Source organism: Heloderma suspectum, chromosome 1 (assembly GCF_057233095.1).
Source record: "Heloderma suspectum isolate Gila_16-S chromosome 1, 16-S_ref, whole genome shotgun sequence".
Lineage (NCBI taxonomy): Eukaryota > Metazoa > Chordata > Lepidosauria > Squamata > Helodermatidae > Heloderma > Heloderma suspectum.
The window spans coordinates 345,327,222-345,348,750 of record NC_139458.1 but is presented as its reverse complement, the minus strand read 5'-3'; the positions used below and the strand labels follow the sequence as shown (position 1 = coordinate 345,348,750).

General features: G+C 42.2%; 1 protein-coding gene across 1 annotated transcript in view; it reads right to left on the bottom strand.

Moving 5' to 3' along the window:
• The window catches only part of ADGB (androglobin), a 122,142-nt gene extending 101,108 nt beyond the window's left edge, over positions 1–21,034 (bottom strand). The window contains exons 1-7 of the mRNA XM_084831870.1: positions 20,742–21,034; positions 12,198–12,375; positions 11,149–11,241; positions 7,263–7,334; positions 5,419–5,625; positions 2,122–2,261; positions 220–306 (exon numbers count right to left, since the gene is read on the bottom strand). Coding sequence (XP_084687996.1) covers positions 220–306; positions 2,122–2,261; positions 5,419–5,625; positions 7,263–7,334; positions 11,149–11,241; positions 12,198–12,375; positions 20,742–20,815 — 851 coding nt within the window. The 5' untranslated portion in view covers positions 20,816–21,034. The remainder of the gene's footprint in view (positions 1–219; positions 307–2,121; positions 2,262–5,418; positions 5,626–7,262; positions 7,335–11,148; positions 11,242–12,197; positions 12,376–20,741) is intronic.
• Positions 21,035–21,529: the final 495 nt, after the last annotated feature.

The following is a 21,529-nucleotide window of genomic DNA, read 5'->3' as shown; positions in this document are numbered from 1 at the left end:
ATCCAACCAATTAAAATGACTTCAGCAACAACACACATCAGAAGTCCTGATTTTCAAAGACACAAAGCACTTGAGCTAAAAATATGGCTTTCACAGAACTGATTTTGATTGCTTTAAAGGTCTGAGTCAAAGTGTAAATCTATTTTCCCCCCAAAGGCCTGATGAACCAAGTACATGGGAATCAAAAAGAAAGGAACTCCTTATAAAAGTTGAACTCACTGGAGAGGCAAAATTTCTGGTATCCATCCAGTAAGTGCATGTAGAACTGTGAATTCACCCAATTCTCTTTTTCCAATTTCATTTATACTACAAAAAATACAGTTATACATATAAGCACACCAATATAATATTCAGATTTTAATTCTATCTCTCCATTTACCATATAGTGTCCTTCCCAATTTTCCATATGCAATTTTTACCACTGGGCCATTTTATTCGCAAGTAAAAATGAATGCTCAGAAATCTAATAATTGTATAGTCATAAATAGTTAAAGGACTACAGTTCTCTTTTCCTATCTTCCTAGAAACAACAGATTGCAACAATCACAAGTCTAACGAGATTAGTATGGAAAACAGGGCCAGGGTCCTTTCTCTTAGAATACAAACTGCTGCAGGTTAGTGCACAGACTAAATTATGACAAATTCTGAAGGGGCAGTCTTGTTAGTAAGTTGCTGCAAAAACAGTGTTTTAAGGTACCTGAGAAATGAACAGATTTATATTAGGCATACGTTTTGTGTATATGGGCTCTGGTGCACAAAAGACATGCCATAATAAATCTGTTTGTATTTTTGTTTCAATTTAACTATATATGATGGCATATTGCCAGTCTGCATCCTCTCAGTATAATTCTGCAGCTATAGCAAATACTTTTCTTTAGAAATGTAAAAAATAAAAAAAATTGTTGTCAGAACATTTGCTCCAAATCTGTGTAATTCAATACTATGCACCTGAAATATTAAGTAACTGAGAAGCATAAAATAATGGAATTAATGGTCAACAGGGATAGATATGCAAGATGGGAAAGCCGTAGGGATGTACGAATCTCCCACCTGCTGGTCCGAGAGGGGTCCATGGGGGGGGGAATCCGTTCCTCACCCCGGAATCCTCGCTAGCCAGCTCCGAACCGCCAGTGATATGGGCGCCATGCTGTATCGCTGGCTGAAGGGGACTTGACTGACTGCGGACACAAATGGCGTCCAGGACGCCATTTGCGGCCGTGCTTTTCATTCATGTGATAGGCTACGCAAATATTTGTGTAGCCTATCACGTAAAAGCAGGGACGCACATGGCGTCCTGGACGCCATTTGCAGCTGCAGTCAGCCCCCTTCAGCCAGCAATACAGCATGGCGGCCGTATCACTGGCAATCCGGAGCCAGAGGATCCGGCCAAAGACGATTCTGTGGGGAGGCAGAGGTAAGTCTTCCATTCCACCACGGACTCTGAGGTTTCTCACTGGAGTCCGTGGTGGAATTCTCCGCCATCCCTAAAAAGCCACAATACTTGATGCTATGGTTATTATGTTAGCTTTCCAATCACTAAGACCATGCCAAGATACACAGTGACACCTATAACATGTTCTAATTCTAACACCAGGAATATTTTCCAACATTACGATAATTTCGTTGCTTTGGTGGCCTTGAGTTTTGAAAAAAAGGCTATGACAGTTACACCTCTGAACAAAACGGAGACTTCGAACCTAAAACTGCAAGGGGAATTTCATATATGGAATGGGGCTTTCGCAACTTCTTGTTCCTATTGCAGCTTTCTATGCACCCCAAAAAGCCACTCCTGATGGTTGAGGGGCCTCAAGAATGATATGCAATGTTTTATGGGAGGCTGCAGTAGCATGTGTGCGTGAAAGGAGGAAATCAGAGACCTTCCCCTGCCCAACCCCTGCCAGGGCTCTGATGGATCAAAGCCAATATTTTTTTGTTAATTAGTATAAACAAACACTGCCTTCTACTGCATCCAAGGTTCTTTCTTTGTTAATTACAAGTTTCAAAAAGACCCACTACCGGTATAACAAACAAGCATTCACCCTATATATTAGATTCAGGTTTTCTTGCTTATTGCTCTATTTTGATCTCAAAACAGACAGACAGGAAGCTCAGAAAACATACTCATTGTTTGCTAGTTTAATTATGGCTTTAGATAATATCAGTGGCCAAAGTTCTATTTCACATGTTGTAGTTGGAAGCAGCATGTCATTGTCTTCATTGAAAGGTATACTATCATCCACAATGATCTTTCGCCAGCTGCCCTATAAAAGAAAAAGGGGTGTGGCAATAAAAAATAGAGTTGGTATGAAAATCTGTGAGACCTTCCAATAACATGACCTGCATTATAGATAATGTTAATAAATAGGGAGTACAAATCTGAAAGACTAGTAGATTCCATCAGACAACAGTACAGCTACAGCTAGTACTTTGGAAATCCTTTGCAAAGTATTAATGAGCTATTCCTCAATTGCCAGCAGTCATATGGCTTTTGCTAAGGGAAGAATATGCTTGTAAGATCTAAAATGGCTAGCTGGAACATTCTTATGTTATAAAAGCATAATGAGGAAAATAGTTTGTCATTATTTATCATTATTACATTACACGGTGGAAATGCTTGGTGGAGACCGCCAGTCCCTGCAGGACCAGGCCCCCACGTACTGAGCCAGCTGTGCTGACAACCTCCACCTGTCCCTTTCTGGAAGGGCTATATCAGCTGGTTGGTGGAGATGGCCTGGGAGAGCCAGGATTTGTAAGAGTACTTGCCTGGGGGTTTACCTGCTTGCTGCCACTCCCCCTGTGGACTCCTGCCTGGCAGTATTGGTGAGGGGGGTGTATTGTTTTGATTTTTGTTTAATTGTTGGTGGGGGTGGGATTTTGGGGGATTCTGTTGTGTTTTTAGGAGTGGGTAGCCTGCCTGATAGGCGGGAGTGAGGGGGCATGTGTCCACCTGATGGAGGCAGTGGAGGGAGTGTTGGGGGCCAGAATATACAGAGGCTGGGTGGCAGGCACTGGTGGAGTGCTAGGGGTAGGCCATGCCAAATAAGGGGAACAAGGGAGATATGTGTAATATCTGTTCCCTGTTCCACGCCTGTCCAGAGACAAAAGATGGCTGGGGGAGGTGTGACTCCATCTTCTGGCCTTCATTTGCTGCTCTGCAGTGCCAGGTCTGTTACCCAGAAAACATCTGTCATCCATGACATGAGCTGGCATGAGGGTGCAGACCTGGCATGTATTACAGAGACCTGGCTGGCTGAGGCTACTGCTCCAACTCTGGCGGCCATGTGTCTAACCGGATTTTCATATGCACAGCAGCTGAGGGCTGGGGATTGGGGAGGGGGAGTGGCTGTTATCTACTGGGAGTCCTTGGTCTTCACCAGACCCCCTCTCCGGGAGACCAAGGTTGCTGTGGGCATGTACTGGAGGTTGGGCCCGAAGGGCAGTCTGGGGATTGTGCTTGTGTACTGCCCACTCTGCTGCATGACTGACTCCCTGGCTGAGGTGCTTGAGGTGGTCTCTGATGTGCATGTACAGTCACCTAACTTATTGGTGTTGGGGGACTTCAACGTACATTCAGAGGCTGTCCTCATGGGAGCACCTCAGGACATCATGGAGACATGGCTTCCTGGGAGCTGCACCCTATTCCAACTGGGCCCACCCATGTAGCCAGTCATGTGCTATACCTTGTGTTTGTTTCTGGAGAAGCGGGGAGTGATCTGGAAGTCGGGGGTATATCCACTGCCCCCTTGTCATGGTCAGATCACTATCTGGTGACATTGGACTTCTCAGTTCCACAACCCCTCCACAGGGGTGGAGGACCCATTAAAATGGTCCGCCCCAGGCGTCTTATGGATCCAAATAGATTCCTGAACGCGCTTGAGGATTGTCTGGAGTATGCAAACAGCCACTTAGTCGAGACTCGGGTGGGTGGGTGGAATGCTGCAATCACTGGGGCATTAGATCGGGTGGCTCCGAAACGCCCTCTCCCCCTGAACAGGGCTCGGACTGCACCATGGTTCAATCTGCGGTTACAAGCTCTGAAACAGGAGGTGAGATGGCTAGAGTGCCAGTGGCAGAAGTCTCACTCCAAAGACCATCAGACATGGGCTAGAGCTCTATCTTCAGCCTATCACGTGGCGGTGAAGGCAGCAAAAAAGAAACATTTTACTGCCTCTATTGCGTCTGTAGAGTGCTGTCCCAGGAGGCCGTTCCAAGTGGTCCAGAGCCTGGTCTGTCCAGTTGCTCCGGAACTGCTGGAGCATTCTAAGACCTCCTGTGAGGCCTTGGCAAGGCACTTTGCAGATAAAATTGATCAGATTAGGTGTGTTACTCTGCATGCTGTGGATACAGTTAGTGAGCAAGAGGCAGCCTGTGGCAAACCGGTTTTGTGGGATCGGTTACCTTCCCAACCATCTGCTCCCATCGGTAGTACATGCCCTGGACTCCTCTCATCTAGACTATTGTAATGCGCTCTACATGGGGTTACCCTTGAAGACAGTTCGGAAGCTGGTACAGAACACGGCGGCTAGCCTGATTAAAGGCAGCTACTGGCATGATCACATCACTCCAGTGCTGAAGGAGTTGCACTGGTTACCAGTTGTTTTCCGGGCCAAATTCAAGGTGTTGGTTCTGACATTTAAAACCAAATACAGTTCCAGCCCAACCTATCTTAAGGAGCGCCTCCAGCAACACAAGACAGGCGGCTCTACAAGATCAGCCTTGGATGGCCTTCTCTCTGTCCCATTAGCCAGGACAGCTAGGCTGGTGAGGACGAGGGAGAGAGCCTTCTCTGTGGTGGCCTCCACTCTGTGGAACTCCCTCCCTAGGGAGCTCTGCCATGCCCCCTCTTTAATGAGCTTCCACCACACATTAAAAACGTGGTTGTTCAGGCAGGCATTTGGGGTGGGTTAGGGTATTTTTAGAAATATGATGTTTTAATGTAGAATTTTATGGTTTTAAAACTGTTTGTATTGCTTTCCATCACCCAGAGTGGCCAGATGGGCGATTAAGAAATTTAATAAATAGATAAATACAAATATGTCTTCTCTAGTGAGGGGTCAGAGTCATGTTTTTCTGCTCACAGTGGAATCTGTCCAGGGACTGATGGCCAGTCATGGTTTCCTAAAATATGTATATAGGATGTACATTCAGTCAAAGATGGATAAAGCTCCGATGCCTACAGCAAACTCCTTCAGTATACAGGACTTATACTGATTACTTCTGTAAACTGGCCCAGGTCAAGTATACATAAAATGTATTTATTTAAATAAAAATGATATTCTAACAATAATATAGTAAAATAATTTCTTAACAGCAGTCACTGTCCTCTAATTTGGGGGTGGGTGGGTGGTTTTATAGGGGAAAATGTCATGTACACTTTACTAAATAAAAAGTATGCAAATAAAAAGATAGAGTACTTACCATCCAGTACAGTTTTACCACATATTTTCCATAGCTGTTGTACAAGGGCATATGTCCCTTGACAGCTTTGCATAATGAATATATATGTTCCCATGGCTTCCACAAAAGCGGAGATATTTCATTGGCTGCTTTAGCATCAGCACTTAAAACACTTGCATTATATAGTTTCCAAACGGCATAGATTTCACTTATTATCCATCTCATCAGCTAAAGCAGGGTTTAGGGTGGTGGTGGTGGTGGAGGAAATAACAAAGGTCAGCTGAGCTTCTTTCACAATCTATAATTTCCAGCTCTTCTTTATAATGAAATACATAATAACAATGCCAAAAATTATTTTATGTATATAAAAGGTAGTAAACTAAGCCTCTGCCGTTCCTCCCATCCTGCTTGCAAGGGACTGGCAGGCTGTTGAATTCTCAGAGCACTCTGACATCTGAACACTTTAGACATGTATAGGATTGTGCTCTAAAAGGGCAAAAATTAGCAAAGAGAAGAAGCAGGGAATGCTTTTTCAGTTAGTGTGGGCTCACTTCCTGCATCATTAGACAGTAGGAAATATCATTTCTGAGAAAATGAATACAGAATATAGTCACCCTAAAATAGCAAGAATGATCCATTTGCAGAAGAGTACCATGAGGGAGAAGAAGCAGAACCCCACATTAACCACCTGGGAGAGCAGAGTACTCCTGTACCATGAGCGCATCTCCAAATAGTTGTTCACTACGGTCACCTCTGGCAGCATTATTTTTAATTTTGTTTATTTTAGTCATTTTGATCCTGCTTTCCCCTCCAAAAGAGTAGCTCAAAACAGCTTCCAAAACATGAAAACAATAATAAAACACATTAACAAGTTAAAAGCAGCAGCAAACATAAAAAACAAAATTATCGGCTAATAATAAAATTAAGCAACAGCACAGTCAAATATAGAATACTGAAAATTCTGCTAGAATCTAGTGACTGACTAGACAGTGCAAAAATTCAGATAATTTTAAAAAGCAATTTGAGGGGTTTAAAGGATCATACCCTTAAAAGGCAAGTTCTTAGATAAGAAAACCTGGGAAAAATCCAGTGTGAATTGCAACCACTCTGAATTGAAGCCAATAAGACAGGTTTTTAATCCCTGTGGAGACAGTCACAAAACGTGTACAACTTTACATATGGCGGAAATGGAATTCCATTCTCTGGTCTAACCCTTTATGAATTATTTAATTTAACATATTTATATCTATGACAATGCTCAGTCTGTGTAGAAGCTCCCATAGGGTCTTAACACACATACACCAGGGTATGTGTAGGCTCTGTATGCATGTTCCATACACTTGAAAAATGGAGGCTATAGATCCTACATTTGGAGCTTACACATGTTGGGATATTAAAATGTAGACGTAGAGGTGTAAAGGCCATGGAAAAAGTAAGGGGAAACCCAGAAAAAAAAAACATTTTTTCTTGGCCCTTGACATCTGTAGGCTTCTGTACAGATGGATCCTCAAGCACATCAGGCACAGTGGCTGGGAGGCAGCAGATGCACTCCTCTGACCAAGCAGTTCTTATCTTTCCTTTGACAGGCTTATCTGAAGTATGCTCTAACACAAAAACAAATTCTCATTTACCGTGCTTTCAGTGATGGCCCAAGGCATTTTGTTGCCTGAAGTGATGTCCATTCCTGCCTCCATCAGTTCTTCTTTCCATAGTACTTCCTGAAGAAGGTGCCTCATCCTGCTGCATGTTAGCACCAGCCCTACCTGCTTTTCAGATCTCCTCTTTTGTAACAACAAATGCCTTTTCTATTTATCTACACAATTAATATGCTTTATTGCTAATTAAAGGAGTGATTGTTCACATACCTCACTGCCCATTAAATGTTCATTGGGTGAAAAGAGGTCAAACCAAGTTTCATTTTTTACTATCACTGGCACCTAAAAAAAATAAGACTTAATTATTTTCATTAAAATATTTATGAAAAATGATTAATGACATCAGAATAAAAGTTTTATACATGTTTCAAATCTTGAAATAACTCGTTAACATCCTACAAAGTCTATTTCAAAAGAAATGTAAGTGATTTTTTGAAAATCATGGTTAAAAGGTTGAAAAAGATTGTGAAACTGAACTGAGTTACCAATAAGACATTAATGGAATTGTCAGTGGGCAACAGACAAGTCTTAGGCTGGAGACAGACAAGAGTTTGTAAAAGAGTTGAAAATAAACACTTGAGGCATTGTTTCCTGTGGCATATGTGCTCCTTTCTTTTGTTCCACTGTTATACTTTGGCAAGACAGCTTTGGGAAATACTTCAAAAAGCTGAAAAAGCTTTGAACAGATATGATAGTGGGATGAATATACAAACCACACGCAACAATACCTATGTCATCACACCTTGAAATCTCTGAAAAGAAATATAGTCTGTCCCTAGCCTTAGATGAGACAGGAATGGTTCTCTCTCAGCTAAAAAGAGTATCAAATTAATAAAATATTTTATTTATTTATTAAATTTCTTAATTGCCCATCTGGCCAGTCACTTGGCCGCTCTGGGTGATGTACAATAATACAAACAGTTTTTAAAAAATAAAATTACACATTAAAACATCATTTTCAAAAATTTCCCTGGCCTACCCCAAATGCCTGCCTGAACAACCATGTTTTCAATGTGTGACAGAAGCTCATTAAAGAGGGGGCATGGCGGAGCTCCCTAGGGAAGGAGTTCCACAGAGTGGGGGCCACCACAGAGAAGGCCCTCTCCCTCGTCCTCACCAGCCTAGCTGTCCTGGCTGATGGGACAGAGAGAAGGCCATCCGAGGCTGATCTTGTTGAGCGGACTGTCTTGTGTTGCTGGAGGCGTTCCTTAAGATAGGCTGGGCCGGAACTGTATAGGGTTTTAAAGGTGAAAACCAACACCTTGAATTTGGCCCGGAAAATAACTGGTAACCAGTGCAACTCCTTCAGCACTGGAATGATGTGATCACACCAGTGGCTGCCTTTAATCAGGCGAGACATTGCATTCTGTACCAGTTGCAGCTTCCGAAATATCTTCAAGGGTAACCCCACGTAGAGCGCATTACAGTAGTCTAGACGAGAGGAGACCAGGGCATGTACTACCGATGGGAGCAGATGGTCGGGAAGGTAGGGGCGCAGCCACTGTATCAGATGGAGTTGGTACAGCGCTGTCTGCCTCACAGCTGACACCTGAGCCTCCATGGACAGCTGGGAGTCTAAAATGACCCCCAGGCTGCGGACCTGGTCTCTCAAGGGTAGCCGTACCCCATTCAACACCAGGTCAACATCCCCCAACCTCCTCTTGTCTCCCACAAAAAGTACCTTGGTCTTGTCAGGGTTCAGCTTATTCCTCCCCATCCAGCCACTCACCATCTCCAGACATTTGGACAGGGATTCTACAGCCAACCTTGGTGAAGATTTAAACAAGAGGTAGAGCTGCGTGTCATCTGCATATTGATGACACTGCACCCCAAACCTCCTGATGATAACCCCCAGCGGCTTCACATAGATGTTAAATAGCATCTAACATCTAGGGGAGAGGATGGAACCCTGTGGTAACTCACAAGTGAGTGGAGTCCAAAACCTCCTCTCCCAGTGCTACCCTCTGGTACCTGCTGGAGAGGAAGGACCGGAACCACCACAATACGGTGTCTCCAATGCCTAACCCCTCCAGGCAGTCCAGGAGGATACCGTGGTAATTTTTTCAGTAAATATATCTTCATTTAAAATGTCTTCTCTCATATAAAAACCCTGCAAATGGTTTTCCAATAACAAAACAAAAATAAATATGCAATTTTGCAGCAGACCAATCAATGAGCAAAGCCATAAGGATGGTGATGAAAAGAATGGTACTTGAGTTATAGATGGGAAAACTGTCTTCTAACTTAAATTGTGCCCTATTCCTGTAAAATCTCATTTGGGTGATCTGCAAATCCACTGAGGATACGTATATTTGTTCTGGACTAAATTGCAAATTTGAGTCATACTATATTGTGCTACACCAAGCCCTTTGAGCACAATGAACCACAATCTAGTTTAGAAATACACTGTACCAAATGCTGATGATCTACCAAGCAAACAGCCTATTTTGCTATTTTTTGCTCATTTTATATTCTTTCAGTTGTCAAAATATCCTTTTGGAATAATTATTTATTTGCTTTGTTTAGGGGAGGAATTTTCCTTAAGATCGAAAGAGAAGTTGGAGGGGATATAGGTGATGTAGGTAGGGTTTAATTTTTATCATGAGTGTCTAATACAAAAAGGTGCAGAATGCAAGAGGGAGTTATGTGCATAGGTCCCTAATATTGATGGATGGGTGTTAGTGGGTGAATACATCCTGTACTAAGAATGTGCACTGACCACGAGATTTGGTTTGGACCTAATTTGGCAATTTTGAAAACAGCCCAATTTGCCTCAAACTGATTTTGAGGCTGCCTGATTTGACTCAGGGGCTGAATCTGAATCTTGGTCTAAAGCTGGATGCTTCGGCTAAACTGGCATGATACTCACCATGAACACTCCTTTCTCTGTAAAATACAGATAGATACATGAGGTTATGATTTTGGCATTTGGAGAAAATGAATGGTGTTGGGCCAGATAAACAGTTTGTATTAAAGATTATTAAGCAGCTTTGGAACATTCCCTTTTTTGTGAAAGTAAGTGCATCCGTCTTCATTTTTGTTGGCCTTCCCTGTAAGCCATCCAACCAGTGCTACTGTGTGGTACAGTTGAGCTGCAGATCAGTTATGGAATGATTCTGAAACCTTTTTCAGCCCAAGGGCCAAATTCCCTCATGACTCATATTCCAGGAGCTGAATGACAGCAGTGAGAGAGGCTAAAGCAAGAAGTGGCTGGGATCACCGCACACGCACTCTGTCGTACACCCACCCACATTCACAGGTATTCACACACAGAAGACATGTCCATAGTATTATGTGTTCTTAAAAACAATAAGGTGGGTAGCTCTGTGATGAATAGTATGGCAGCAAAAAAAAGCGCTACTCAAAAAAAAAGAGCAATGCAGGAAATTAAAAGGGAAATAAAAACAGCTTTGCCTGGCACTGAAAGGACAAATTAATACCATGCAAATAATTAAATATATTGAAGTATCAAGCCATCAAAAATAAAACAGACAAGGCTGCAAAACACTTGCAAACAATGAAAAATGTGGTGGGGGTGGAGGAGAGAAAAATTAAAGAAAAGCAGCTTTTAGTAGGCTGCTGCCATCAACACCAGGCATAGGGGCCTTGCTACACAGCTGTCCTCAAACAGGATCTGATGCCTCTCACCCATCTCTGCAGTCATTCCTGCAGCAATGGACATTACATTAACCAGGGCAGGACTCTCGTTGTTATGCACACTTCCTTCCCACTCTGCTCCACCTTTCCCCTCATTCGAAACATGCAAGGTGTTCCTTTCATCTCTTCCTCACGGATTGCCATAGCTAAACAGAAATGAACTCCCATGGATGCTGCTCTGTTACTCTGTGTTACATAATTGTCCTGATGCTGGTGACATATGCCTGGTTGTGTTACATAATTGTCCTGATGCTGGTGACATATGCCTGGTTATAGCAGGCTTGGGACCAACAGGTACTATTCCCTGCTCGTTCCTGATTTACTTTTGTGAAAAACAGGAGATCAATATTTTAAACTGATGATTACAGGCTGTTGTTTGTTTTATTGTTTCTTACTTGAATGGTTTTTGTTTTCTACAGATTAAAACAAGTATTCTTACCTTATTGATTAAAATTTCTTGTGGCCTTTTCCAGAAACTCACTTTTAAAGAAGGAGGAAGTTCAATTTTTCCTTCTGGATCTTCAAAGACATGCTGTATAAAGCATTATTTTACAAAAATTAATATCGAAAACTATTACAGTTTGAATCTAGACTTATTCATGGCTTAGGGCAGGCCCACTGAAATCCCTGCTTTTAGTTAAGACTAACTTGTCCCATTGATTTCAATAGTTCTACTCTAAGCATGACTAAGTCTGAATCCAGCCCTATATGCTTATCCTTAATAGATTCAACACAATTTAAAGATAAGCTGGTGACTTCCCAACCATGTTATTTCTTAGAAGCATGTCTAATATAGTTACCCGTGGTGAGGCTGTGGCATGTGCAGGGCCATCATTTTGCATATCCAATGTCTGCTCGGGGGTTGTTGTGTCATGTGAACCTGGCGAGCATGGGTTATGCGAGGGTTAAACAACCCAGACAACAACATGTAGGTCTGACTCAGTATAAAACAGCTTCCTGCATTCCTACAATGTTTTGCCTGGCCACAAGGATCAGCCAAAATTTGAGGAGCCTGGTTTGAAATCCTACTGATTCTAATGTAAGATAAAAATGCGGATATAAGCACCTTTATATATATAAGTGAAATCAGTGAGACTTAAAAATGCTTAACTTTGGCTGGATCCTACCCTATGTCTTCACAAGGTATTCAGAATAATGAAAAATCTATTTCAATAGTTCTACACCCTAAATATATTGCAATAGTTCGCTCTTTCTTGAACATCCCCCATATAACTCAAATTTAGTAAACACATGTCTCCTACTGCTTGCTTTCACATAACCTAGGTCCCATTGTCATAAAACCAGAGATTAATCCTGTAAAGATCAGGGGTGGGTGATGCACCAGCAGAATCCCTAATCTGTCCTGAATGCTCAGGAAACCTGGAGAATGCCAAAGCTTAATACCTGGAGGATGCCGAGCTTTAAATGTGTGCTTAAAAAAGTACAGTGTTAATAAATGCACTGATCAATCTCCTACCGCAAACTTACTAAAATAGGACTTCTTCCAGCTTTATCTTTTTCCTTTCCACCTTTTCCTGCATCCCACTTTTCTACATTGATGTCTGCTTCATTCCATTCTGGCCAGATAGGAAATCTTCCCTTTCTTGCCTCTATTGAAGCACCTTGAGGGTTTACAGAAGAGGCTGATCCAGAAAGAAACCAAAGGCTGAAATAAAATGTGCACGTGAAAATAAGCTGCATTTTATTTTAAGTATTACGGAACAATAAGCTTTCACATTTGCATATTCTAAAGTCAACTAGTTTAATGTTGCTAAAAACAACTTTTTCCATTGTTAATTCCATGTAACTACTATCTTTATAAGAAAAACAGGAATGTAGTTGGGGCATGCTTTGCTTAAGCAGTCTGCCGAGGTCCCTCATATGTAGGGCACCCTAAGGTCATACACAGTTATCAGTTCCACTGTCAGAACAAGAAAGAATCATGTGGTAACTTAAAAATTAACAAATGTATTGTGGTAGTAATTGATGATGATAATACAAAGATCCAAGCTAATACCTGTAGTTTTAATCTCCATTCAATTATCTCAATTCAATCCAGAGGTTATCATGAACAAAAAGTATACTGTGTGAACCAGCAGAAAAAACAACAGTTTTGTGGCACCTTAAAGACTAATACATTTATTCTGGCATAAGCTTTCATGGACATGGAAAACTTTCACATTACTATGGGCGAGTTCACATGTCTCGCATGTCACGAGTTCGCGTGTCATGAAAATAAGCTATGGTGGGTTGGTTGGTTGCTCACTGACCCATGTTACTCCTAGGGATGGGAGAGAAATCCTCCATGGACCCCAGTGAGGCTGGATTCAAAAGAATCCGCCCCCCTGGAGTCTGTGGAGGATCGGAAGACTTACCTCTGCCTCTAGGAGGAATCCTCGCCGGCTGGATCCTCCGCACCAGCTGACTCTGGAGCGCCAGCGATACGGCCGCCATTGCTGTATCGCTAGCTGGGCGGATTGACTGCGGAAGCAAATGGCGTCCACTACACCATTTGCGTCTGTAAAGGTCTTAGTTTAAGCTAAATGCAGCCATTTACGGATCCAGCAGAGGAATCCCACTAGTGGAAAGAGCAAGAAAGTTATTTTCATCCATTCTTCCATCCCTCTGCAGTACCCTATGCTCCCAAAAACTGCTCTGAAGGGTTGAGGAACTCTCTGGAACAGATGGGGAGATGGGGGCTGCGGGGAAAGTTGGGGATCACAGTAGTTGCAGTGCAACACATTTGGAGGGTACCAGGTGAAGTCTGATAGACAATAGTGACCTAGATGGACCGTAGACAGATCATATAAGAAAGCTTCTTGTGTATTTAAATGCTTAGGCGACATTCACAATTAATAGTATAGCATGTGTTTTTTGCTCTCTACATCTGGGTACTGCTTTGTTTCAAAAGCTAAAGTGAATCAGCTCTCACTTGTGCAACGTGACAGAAAAATAGCAAAAACTTTCTCCACCAGCAGGAGCATTCTGAGCAAAACTCAGTTCAGGGAATGATACTGCCAATACAACTATACTCTGAACCCAACCCAATGTACACATAATACAAAAATACAAAATCAGTGTGAAATCTAAAGATATAACATTGGAAAGCTATCTGTCCTCTGTGTTTGGTTTGTAATCTTAGGGTCTGGTTTGGTCTGATAGTTATAGTTTTACTATAGCGCAGCATAGTCAAACTATGGAATTCACTACTACAAGATGTAGTGATGGCCACCAATTTGGATGGCTTTAAAAGGGGGTTAGACAAATTTGTGGAGGATAAAACTATCAATGGCTACTAGTCATGATGGCTATAAGCTACTTTCAGTAAGAGAGGCAGTATGCCTATGTACACCAGTTGCTGGGGAACATGGGTGGGAGGCTGCTGTTGTGCTCATGTCCTGCTTGTGGGTTCCTGGTCGACAGCTGGTTGGCTACTGTGTGAACAGAATGCTGGATTAGATGGATCCTTGGTCTGATCCAGCATGGCTCTTCTTATATTCTTGTGATAAAGAATATAAGAAAAATAAAGATCTATTCTCAGAGGAATTCTTTACTAAGTCCTCCTAGGTCTGCAAAGCATAAATATCCACAGGCTTTTCCTCCCAGGCTTTGATTTTTTAAAGAACAACCATGTATTCTCTGCTTCACCATCTTACAGAATGATAAAACATATATTAGTCTAAACTCAAGAGCTCTTAACAGTCAGTTATGTTACCCCCCCCCCCCACACACACACACGAATTGCAATGGACTAATGGAGATGCAAGTACACTTAACTAACATTGGTATTCCCACATGTTTGAATAGCAATGAAACATGTCACAATAGCACAGACTTCAGCTTTGAGGTCTCCAATTTAACAGGTCAGAAAGTTCTTTCTCAGTCTGACAAGATGTCTTCAAACTTTAGTATTTTTTTTAAGTTTCCAAAAAAATGATCCCAATGATGCTTATAGCATCATTCTACAATATGTTACATTGTAATACATTGACTGTGTTTTCTGTGTACATTGCACTGGTGCTATGTAGTTGCATGTTCCTGTTTACTTTAGACTAAAAAAACCCTGCATTATTTCCATAACTTCTCTTCCTAATACCCCTACATAGATTTGTTGTTGTTGTTTTTAATATCAGGACAAAATGATCTGATAGATGATGGTAGAGATCATGATGGAGTGATTTACTCTCCTCCCCAATGTCATGTGGGTAAGGTAAATCATAAGAAAGAATGGGGAGAGAAGATGGCATGGAGAGGAAATGGAAGTAGTCACACAGCCAGGGGCAGAATAGCCATCTTGAACAAGTACCCAGACTCAAACAATTAGGCTGCCCTGGTGTTTAGCAACCTGTTTTTAATGAAATGATATGGTAACAACTATATAAATCAGAGGTCAAACAATATATATAAAACAAGGAAAGGAAAAAGGAAAGGCTCCTCCCGTGCAAGCACCGGGTCATTACTGACCCCTAGAGGGATGCTGCTTTTGCTGGCGTTTTCATGGCAGACTACAGTGGGGTGGTTTGCCATTGCCTTCCCCAGTCGTGACTACCTTTCCCCCAGCAAGCTGGGTACTCATATAAAACAAAACTTAGTATAAATACTAAGCACATACCATCAGTGATAAAAGTCTTCCAGGGCAAGACAATAGCTCAAGCTATATATAGATCACAACCGTGCATATACAAAAATTTTCGCCGCCTGGAAGCAATCCAGTCCAAGTTTTTGCAGACTTTCCTTGGTGTTCCACGTTGTCTTCCTAATGCTTTGCTTAGAGTGCAATCTGGAATGGTCCCACTTGAAGCACATGCCTGGCTCTATGGAATCAGCTACTGGCTCAAACTAAATCTTACCCCTTCTGGATGAGCCCCCCTAATCCTACTAGATAATTTCCCCTCTAGATGAGTGAGAGCTGTTGAGGAGAAATTACAGTGATATGGACTCTCTCCCCAGCTCTATTACACCTGGAGTTCTTGAGAGCCAAAGAAATAATTAAGCAATGGATTTGGGATGTAGCCTTACAGGAAGAAAGAGCGAGGGCTCAGTACTATCCGGCAGCTGGAAATTATAATAAGAACTTTGCCCCACAGACTATCTTTATGCTCTTGAGCTTTTACCTTGGCCTGTGTTAACACTTTACCATCAGCTCTTTTGGAAGGGAGATATTTACGAATCCCTCATTCTCAATGTGTTTGCCTCTGCCAATCGGGCATGGTTGAAACAGTTGAACATGTTTTATTATACTGTTTAATTATAAGGACATTTGCTCCCATTTTATTGCTGTAATTTTAGTAAAGTTTCCAGGCAGACCTGATAAGTTTTACTCCTCCCTTCTTCCTTCAGATTCCACCAATGAATTTACTCTTAAGGTAGCAAAATTTTGTGCCTGGGCATATTCCATTAGGATTCAGATGGTTAAATGTCATTATAATTCACTTTAGTACTAGCTGATACTAATGGATACTGTCATCAAAGTTAGTTCTGATTGATGAATCTGCCCTTTTATGTATATTCTGCACTTGCAGTTTGTATTTGTATTTGTCAGCTTGATTTCATATTTTGTATTTTCAGTGGCTGCTCTGTGACCATAATTCAATAAAATTCAATTCAGTGGTATAAAAACTAATAGCAAATTCAATTCTCCAAGTGCCAGCCTTTATTTACATGTTTCAATTATATGCAGACCAGCTTTCACCACAATTGGATCCAGAGCAGTTTACATAATTACAATGTCACAGGAATAAACGTACATAAGTTTAAACGTACCCCAAAGTTTGCAGAAGGGCAAAAACAACAACACTCTTAAAAAAAAAAAAAAACCTATGGGTGGGGCGGGCCCTAAAGCAGCCCAATGGGGCCTGAGTGAGCATGAAATGCTGCTTGTCTGTTGAGGGGTGTGTGTGTGTGAGACAGAAAACCAGGCTCCTGATTGGCCATCTAGAGATCTAAGAAGGGAAAGCTCCAAGCCAAAGCACTGCCACTACTGCCAAACACCTCACTAGCGTTGGTTAAGGTTAGGAATCTGCACCCAGAATTTGCATATGGACTTTTGCACGTGGGCTCTTTACACTCTGCACTTTCGTACTCACCACCTATGGGAAGTTCACTAGCAGAGGCATTGCTAGACCAGGGCCACTAGTACCCTGGATACCCCTTGCCCCTCTTTTGATCTTGGGGGTAACCTGTCCCCTAAACCAAGGTCTTAAAAAGAATTATTTCCATTAAGGGTACAGTTCATGCTACCCCTTTCAGAGAGTTCATGTCCCATAGTCAGCTTTCCACCACTATTGTCCCTCCTACCTCCCTTAGCCTTCCTTCCTCCTCAAGCTCTATGTTTATTATTTTGTACTTGGAAAGTTAGGACTCAAGGGGACCTAAGAAGGCATCACCAGCCTTCAGTCCCCCATCATTGCCTGTCTGTGCCCTTAACAGTGTACTTTGAGTGCCAGGATACTCAATGAACCATAATCTTTAAGGATCAGTCCAGTGGTGTAGTTAGGGATGGTTTGAGGGGCCAGGGCCCACAGCCCTGGGAGCCTCCAGTGCTCACTGAGAGAGCAGCAGGTGATGAGGGCATCAGGGCAGAAGAAGCAAACTTCATTTTATTCTTGTAATCATGATAATACTATGATTTAAGTGAGTTTAAAATGCAAAACTGCACATGCTCAGAGCATTATTTTTTCTAAAAAACAATCAGGGTTAGCAAACAGTTTTGTTGTTATTGTTCTAACTTATCTGGAATGTGAAGCAACTGAAAAGCACGGAATGGCGGGGGGGGGGGAGAGAAATGTACTGAATACACAGACCATCTAGCGCCCCTGCCCTGAGACCTCCCCTGAGACCATTAGGTCCAGGGTTTATAATTACCTAGTTGTGCCACTGACAGTCCCTATAACTCTGGTGTTCCGGTCTGTAAAAACAAACTCCTAGATCACAGCATACACTGAAGAAAAAGTCCCTTTATTCTCTTTGCCTTGAAATCCATAAATACTTGTTCTCTCTTCAGTCTTTCTTCCCTGGGTTTACCCATGTCTCCTCAGGTCTAGTTATCTGCATGCAGGTTCCTATCACAACTCCACATAGACCCCTCACGGGCATATGCACCCCTTGTGCCCTCCTGTCTATTTGAGGAAGACTCTCCCCCTGCCCTGCCGTCTAATTCCCTTACATGCCGTTCTGTCTATCTTATTTCTCTCCACCCCCAGACTCCTCCATGGGCCAAATATGTACTGGTTATATTTGAATGTTGCCTGTGCATATACTCTGTTTTTTAAAAATAAACTATACTAAATTATTGTAATTCCTGGTTCTGGCCTCTTGCTAATTCTCCATTTTAGAGAGCCCAGTTTTAGGTCTACTGCTTGTCCCCACTTAGGCATCCCAATTCCTGCCACTGCAAGTCAAAAATCTAGATAAATACCTGAAAAACATGTGTTCCTCCTTTACAGAAAAACATTACACATTTGGACAAGGACACGTGGTAACATGAGTACACCCTTGACAGATAAAGAATTTAGGGCAGTCAATTCAGGTATGAATTTACATTTGCACAACCAAAAGGGTTTGACCTGGACAGTAGGTTCATCATTACTGAAATAATGTATGTGAAACACAATATAATATTTGAACATTATGGTTATAATTAAAATAATACAAAACTGAATTCCTGATCCTACTACTTTCATTACCTAGAAAAATTCCTAAGCTCCATTTCTACATAAGGTAGCCAGTTCCAGTGTACTCATCTCTAGTTTCAGGTTTAGAAAAGATTCCAAGCACCTTCCATAAAAACACATTTCTATATAAAATGCTCATAAAGGCCATAAGAATCTTTAGCATTTCTCCATCCTGTGCCTGTAATTAAAATTCTCAAGTGAAATTAACAAAACAGGTGAAGTGCAACATAGTAGACAAATAGATTTTTCATTATTGCCCACTGTGTAATATTTTGTAGGGTTGTAGTAATCCATTTCCCTCTTATATCAAATAGTGGCAACTCCATAGATAATAATTTATATCTTTATTCATTTCACGCGGAGATGTTGAAGAGCTGGAAAAGGTGCAGAAAAGGGTAAAGATGACTTTTAATGTCTATACCAACTAGAAGAGACTACAGCCATACTAAGGCATTTGGCTACTGTCAGATCCAGAGTGCTGTGATCCATGGATCTTTGGCCTGAGCCTGGTCCAGCACTTCCAGAAAACTGCAAGGTTGGTCAGTTTCCAGGGAGACCATCCTGAGATGCCTCCTGGTCATATGGTCAATCTATAAGGCAAGCCTTTCTTCTGCATGGGAAGACATTAGTATTCAAGGCCCAAGAAATATACAAGAGAGCTTTCTGATTTAGTAACTTATTAAAGTCCTAATTAGCGGGAAGGTGATCTAGCAGGAAAGTAATGAAATGGGCTGGCTATCTCCACTAACATTAAAGTACTGGAACGTCATGTGACTTTAAATCAACAACAAAGATGGTACTATCCACAGCTTTTGAAAGTAAAGTTATTTCTGTGTGGCGTAATTAATTCCCAGAGGGATCCAATTATTTTTTTTAAACCCAGCTTGGTATACTCATCCAGAGTTCCCTAGAGACTGATGTGTCATCTCCTCTTCTATCTTATTGAATAGGTTTTTATATACCTCAGTAACGAAAGTGTTTTAAAGCTATCTAAGAGAGCAACCATCACTGCATTTTGTGGTAATGAATTCCATATGTTAATTATACTTTTATCTATCGTGAACCTACCACCAGTCAGTTAAGAGCCTCCTCTTCCCACTTTGTGTGCTCCCCTCAAGGAAAATGCCTACAAACATGGCAAACACAACTACTCCTGGGAAGTATGAATCGGCCCTCAGTGAGTCTAATAAAAAAGAAGTAAAGATGGTGATTGTTTAATAAGGAGCCCCTTATTAACCCCCTCTGCTCTAAAGCATAGAAATCATTCTGACGCGGTTTGCTTGGAGCAGAGTACAACTCCTTGTAGCGAGGCTAAATATTCAAGACACGAAAAAGTCAACAGCATCTACCTTTCAGGAAAAGTAGTGTACTGGAAGGAGGGCTGGTCATACAGTGGAGAGATCCAGGTTCTCTAATCCCCACTCATCCATGACACCCACTGAGGCCAGTTGGTGTGTCTCAGGCCTCAGCCTAACCTACCTCACAGTTTTGTTGTAAGGTTAAAATGAAAGGGAAGCCATGTATATCACTGTGAGCTCCTTCCAAGCTGCTTGAAGGAAGGGAAGATGGAAGGGCTGATAAATAAAAAAAAATATTGCACAGAGCTTTTAAACCCAGTAGCCAAAATCATTCAAGGATCATGTGAGCTTTAAGTCCCAGGTGATCAGGTACCAGAGATTCTCAAAAAACAAAGGTATCCACTAAAGAGCTGCAAAGTATATATGGTGGATAGCAAAGCGCTTAGCAACAAGAATCAAAGAAATGTTCAGAAGCAACTGTTAGTTATTATATATCTAAAGACAAGAGAAGAAAGCAAGCAAGCAGGCACGCACGCACTGTCGGCCTTGGGAGCGCTCCCCATAATCCCAGATATTGTGTGGTGTGGAAAGGGGGTATTGGCAAAGACAACACACTCTGCTAGTGGAGGCTGGTGACTCCAATTTCAGAGGAGCAGTAATTCCATTCTGAGTTTGGGTTAGAACCAGCCTGAACTTTAAAGCTGCTATCTAAGGTGCTGCACCCTATCCCCAAAACGGGTTCAGCACCTTGGATAGCACCTTTAGAGCTCTGGCTGATTCTAACTAAAACCCAGAATGGAGTCACAGCCCTTCCAAAACTGGAGCCACCAGCCTCCACTGCACTCTGCACAAACTCAGAAATACTCTTTTCAATAGTATTATTTCACATGTTCCTGGAGTGAGTCCTCACCTTAAAAAGAGAGGTGTACTTTTAAAAGTTTTTCTTTTGGGGGGGCCGACTCTGAAATTTGGGGGGGCAAGAAAAGGGGGGGATTTTTTCCCTGCGAAGTAGGAAAGGGAGGCGGGGGAGGGACGCTCCTCAGAGATGATAAGAGTCTTACTCTTTAGTGGGGGGGCCTGTCTGGAGAACGTTGTTGCTTTTCACCACCTCCTTCTTTTTGGGCAACTTCGACATGGCCGGATCTTTAGCAGAGCTTCAGCCCCGCGATAGTCCGCCTCTCTCAGGTGGCGACATCAGCGTCCACTCCGTTGCTAAGAGACATTCCTGGGATGAGTTGGCCACAGAGATAGAAAAGAAGTTAGACTGACACATAGCATGTACTTCCGTTGAACGAGAGCTAGAAAACGGATGCGCTCACCCCTCCCACCGCAGTCCATATCGGCACTTCCGGTCTGCACTATTATTAATTCCAAAGCGGAGATTTTACCATAGAGATGCCAAGGGATAGAGGGGCACCACTCTGAGCCCATAGAGATAGTAACAAGCTCCCCCTAGCCTCGTGTTTACTTTGGTGTGTGTTTTTCTTTTAACACCGTTACACAGTTGGCTGCGTACGAGTGAATGGAGCACAGCAAGCAGCCGGGGTTTATATTCGACTGAGCAATGAGGGGGTGGGCGGAGGTGACAACGTAATGACAATTAAATGAGATTTACCTTTTCTGTCACCTGAGGTTATTTGCGGGATGGGTTTTGTTCTGTTTCTAACATGACTGTGATTTCAGGCAATTTAGGTACACGAACACTGTTAACACAATGAAATGTATCTGTATGTCCTGTGTAAATGTTCCGCTGTCTGTCTGTATCGAGATAACATATGTAGAGACTCTATATTTGTGCCTCTACATCTCTGTAGATATAGTGTCGCAGGTGTGTGAGTGAGTGAGAGAG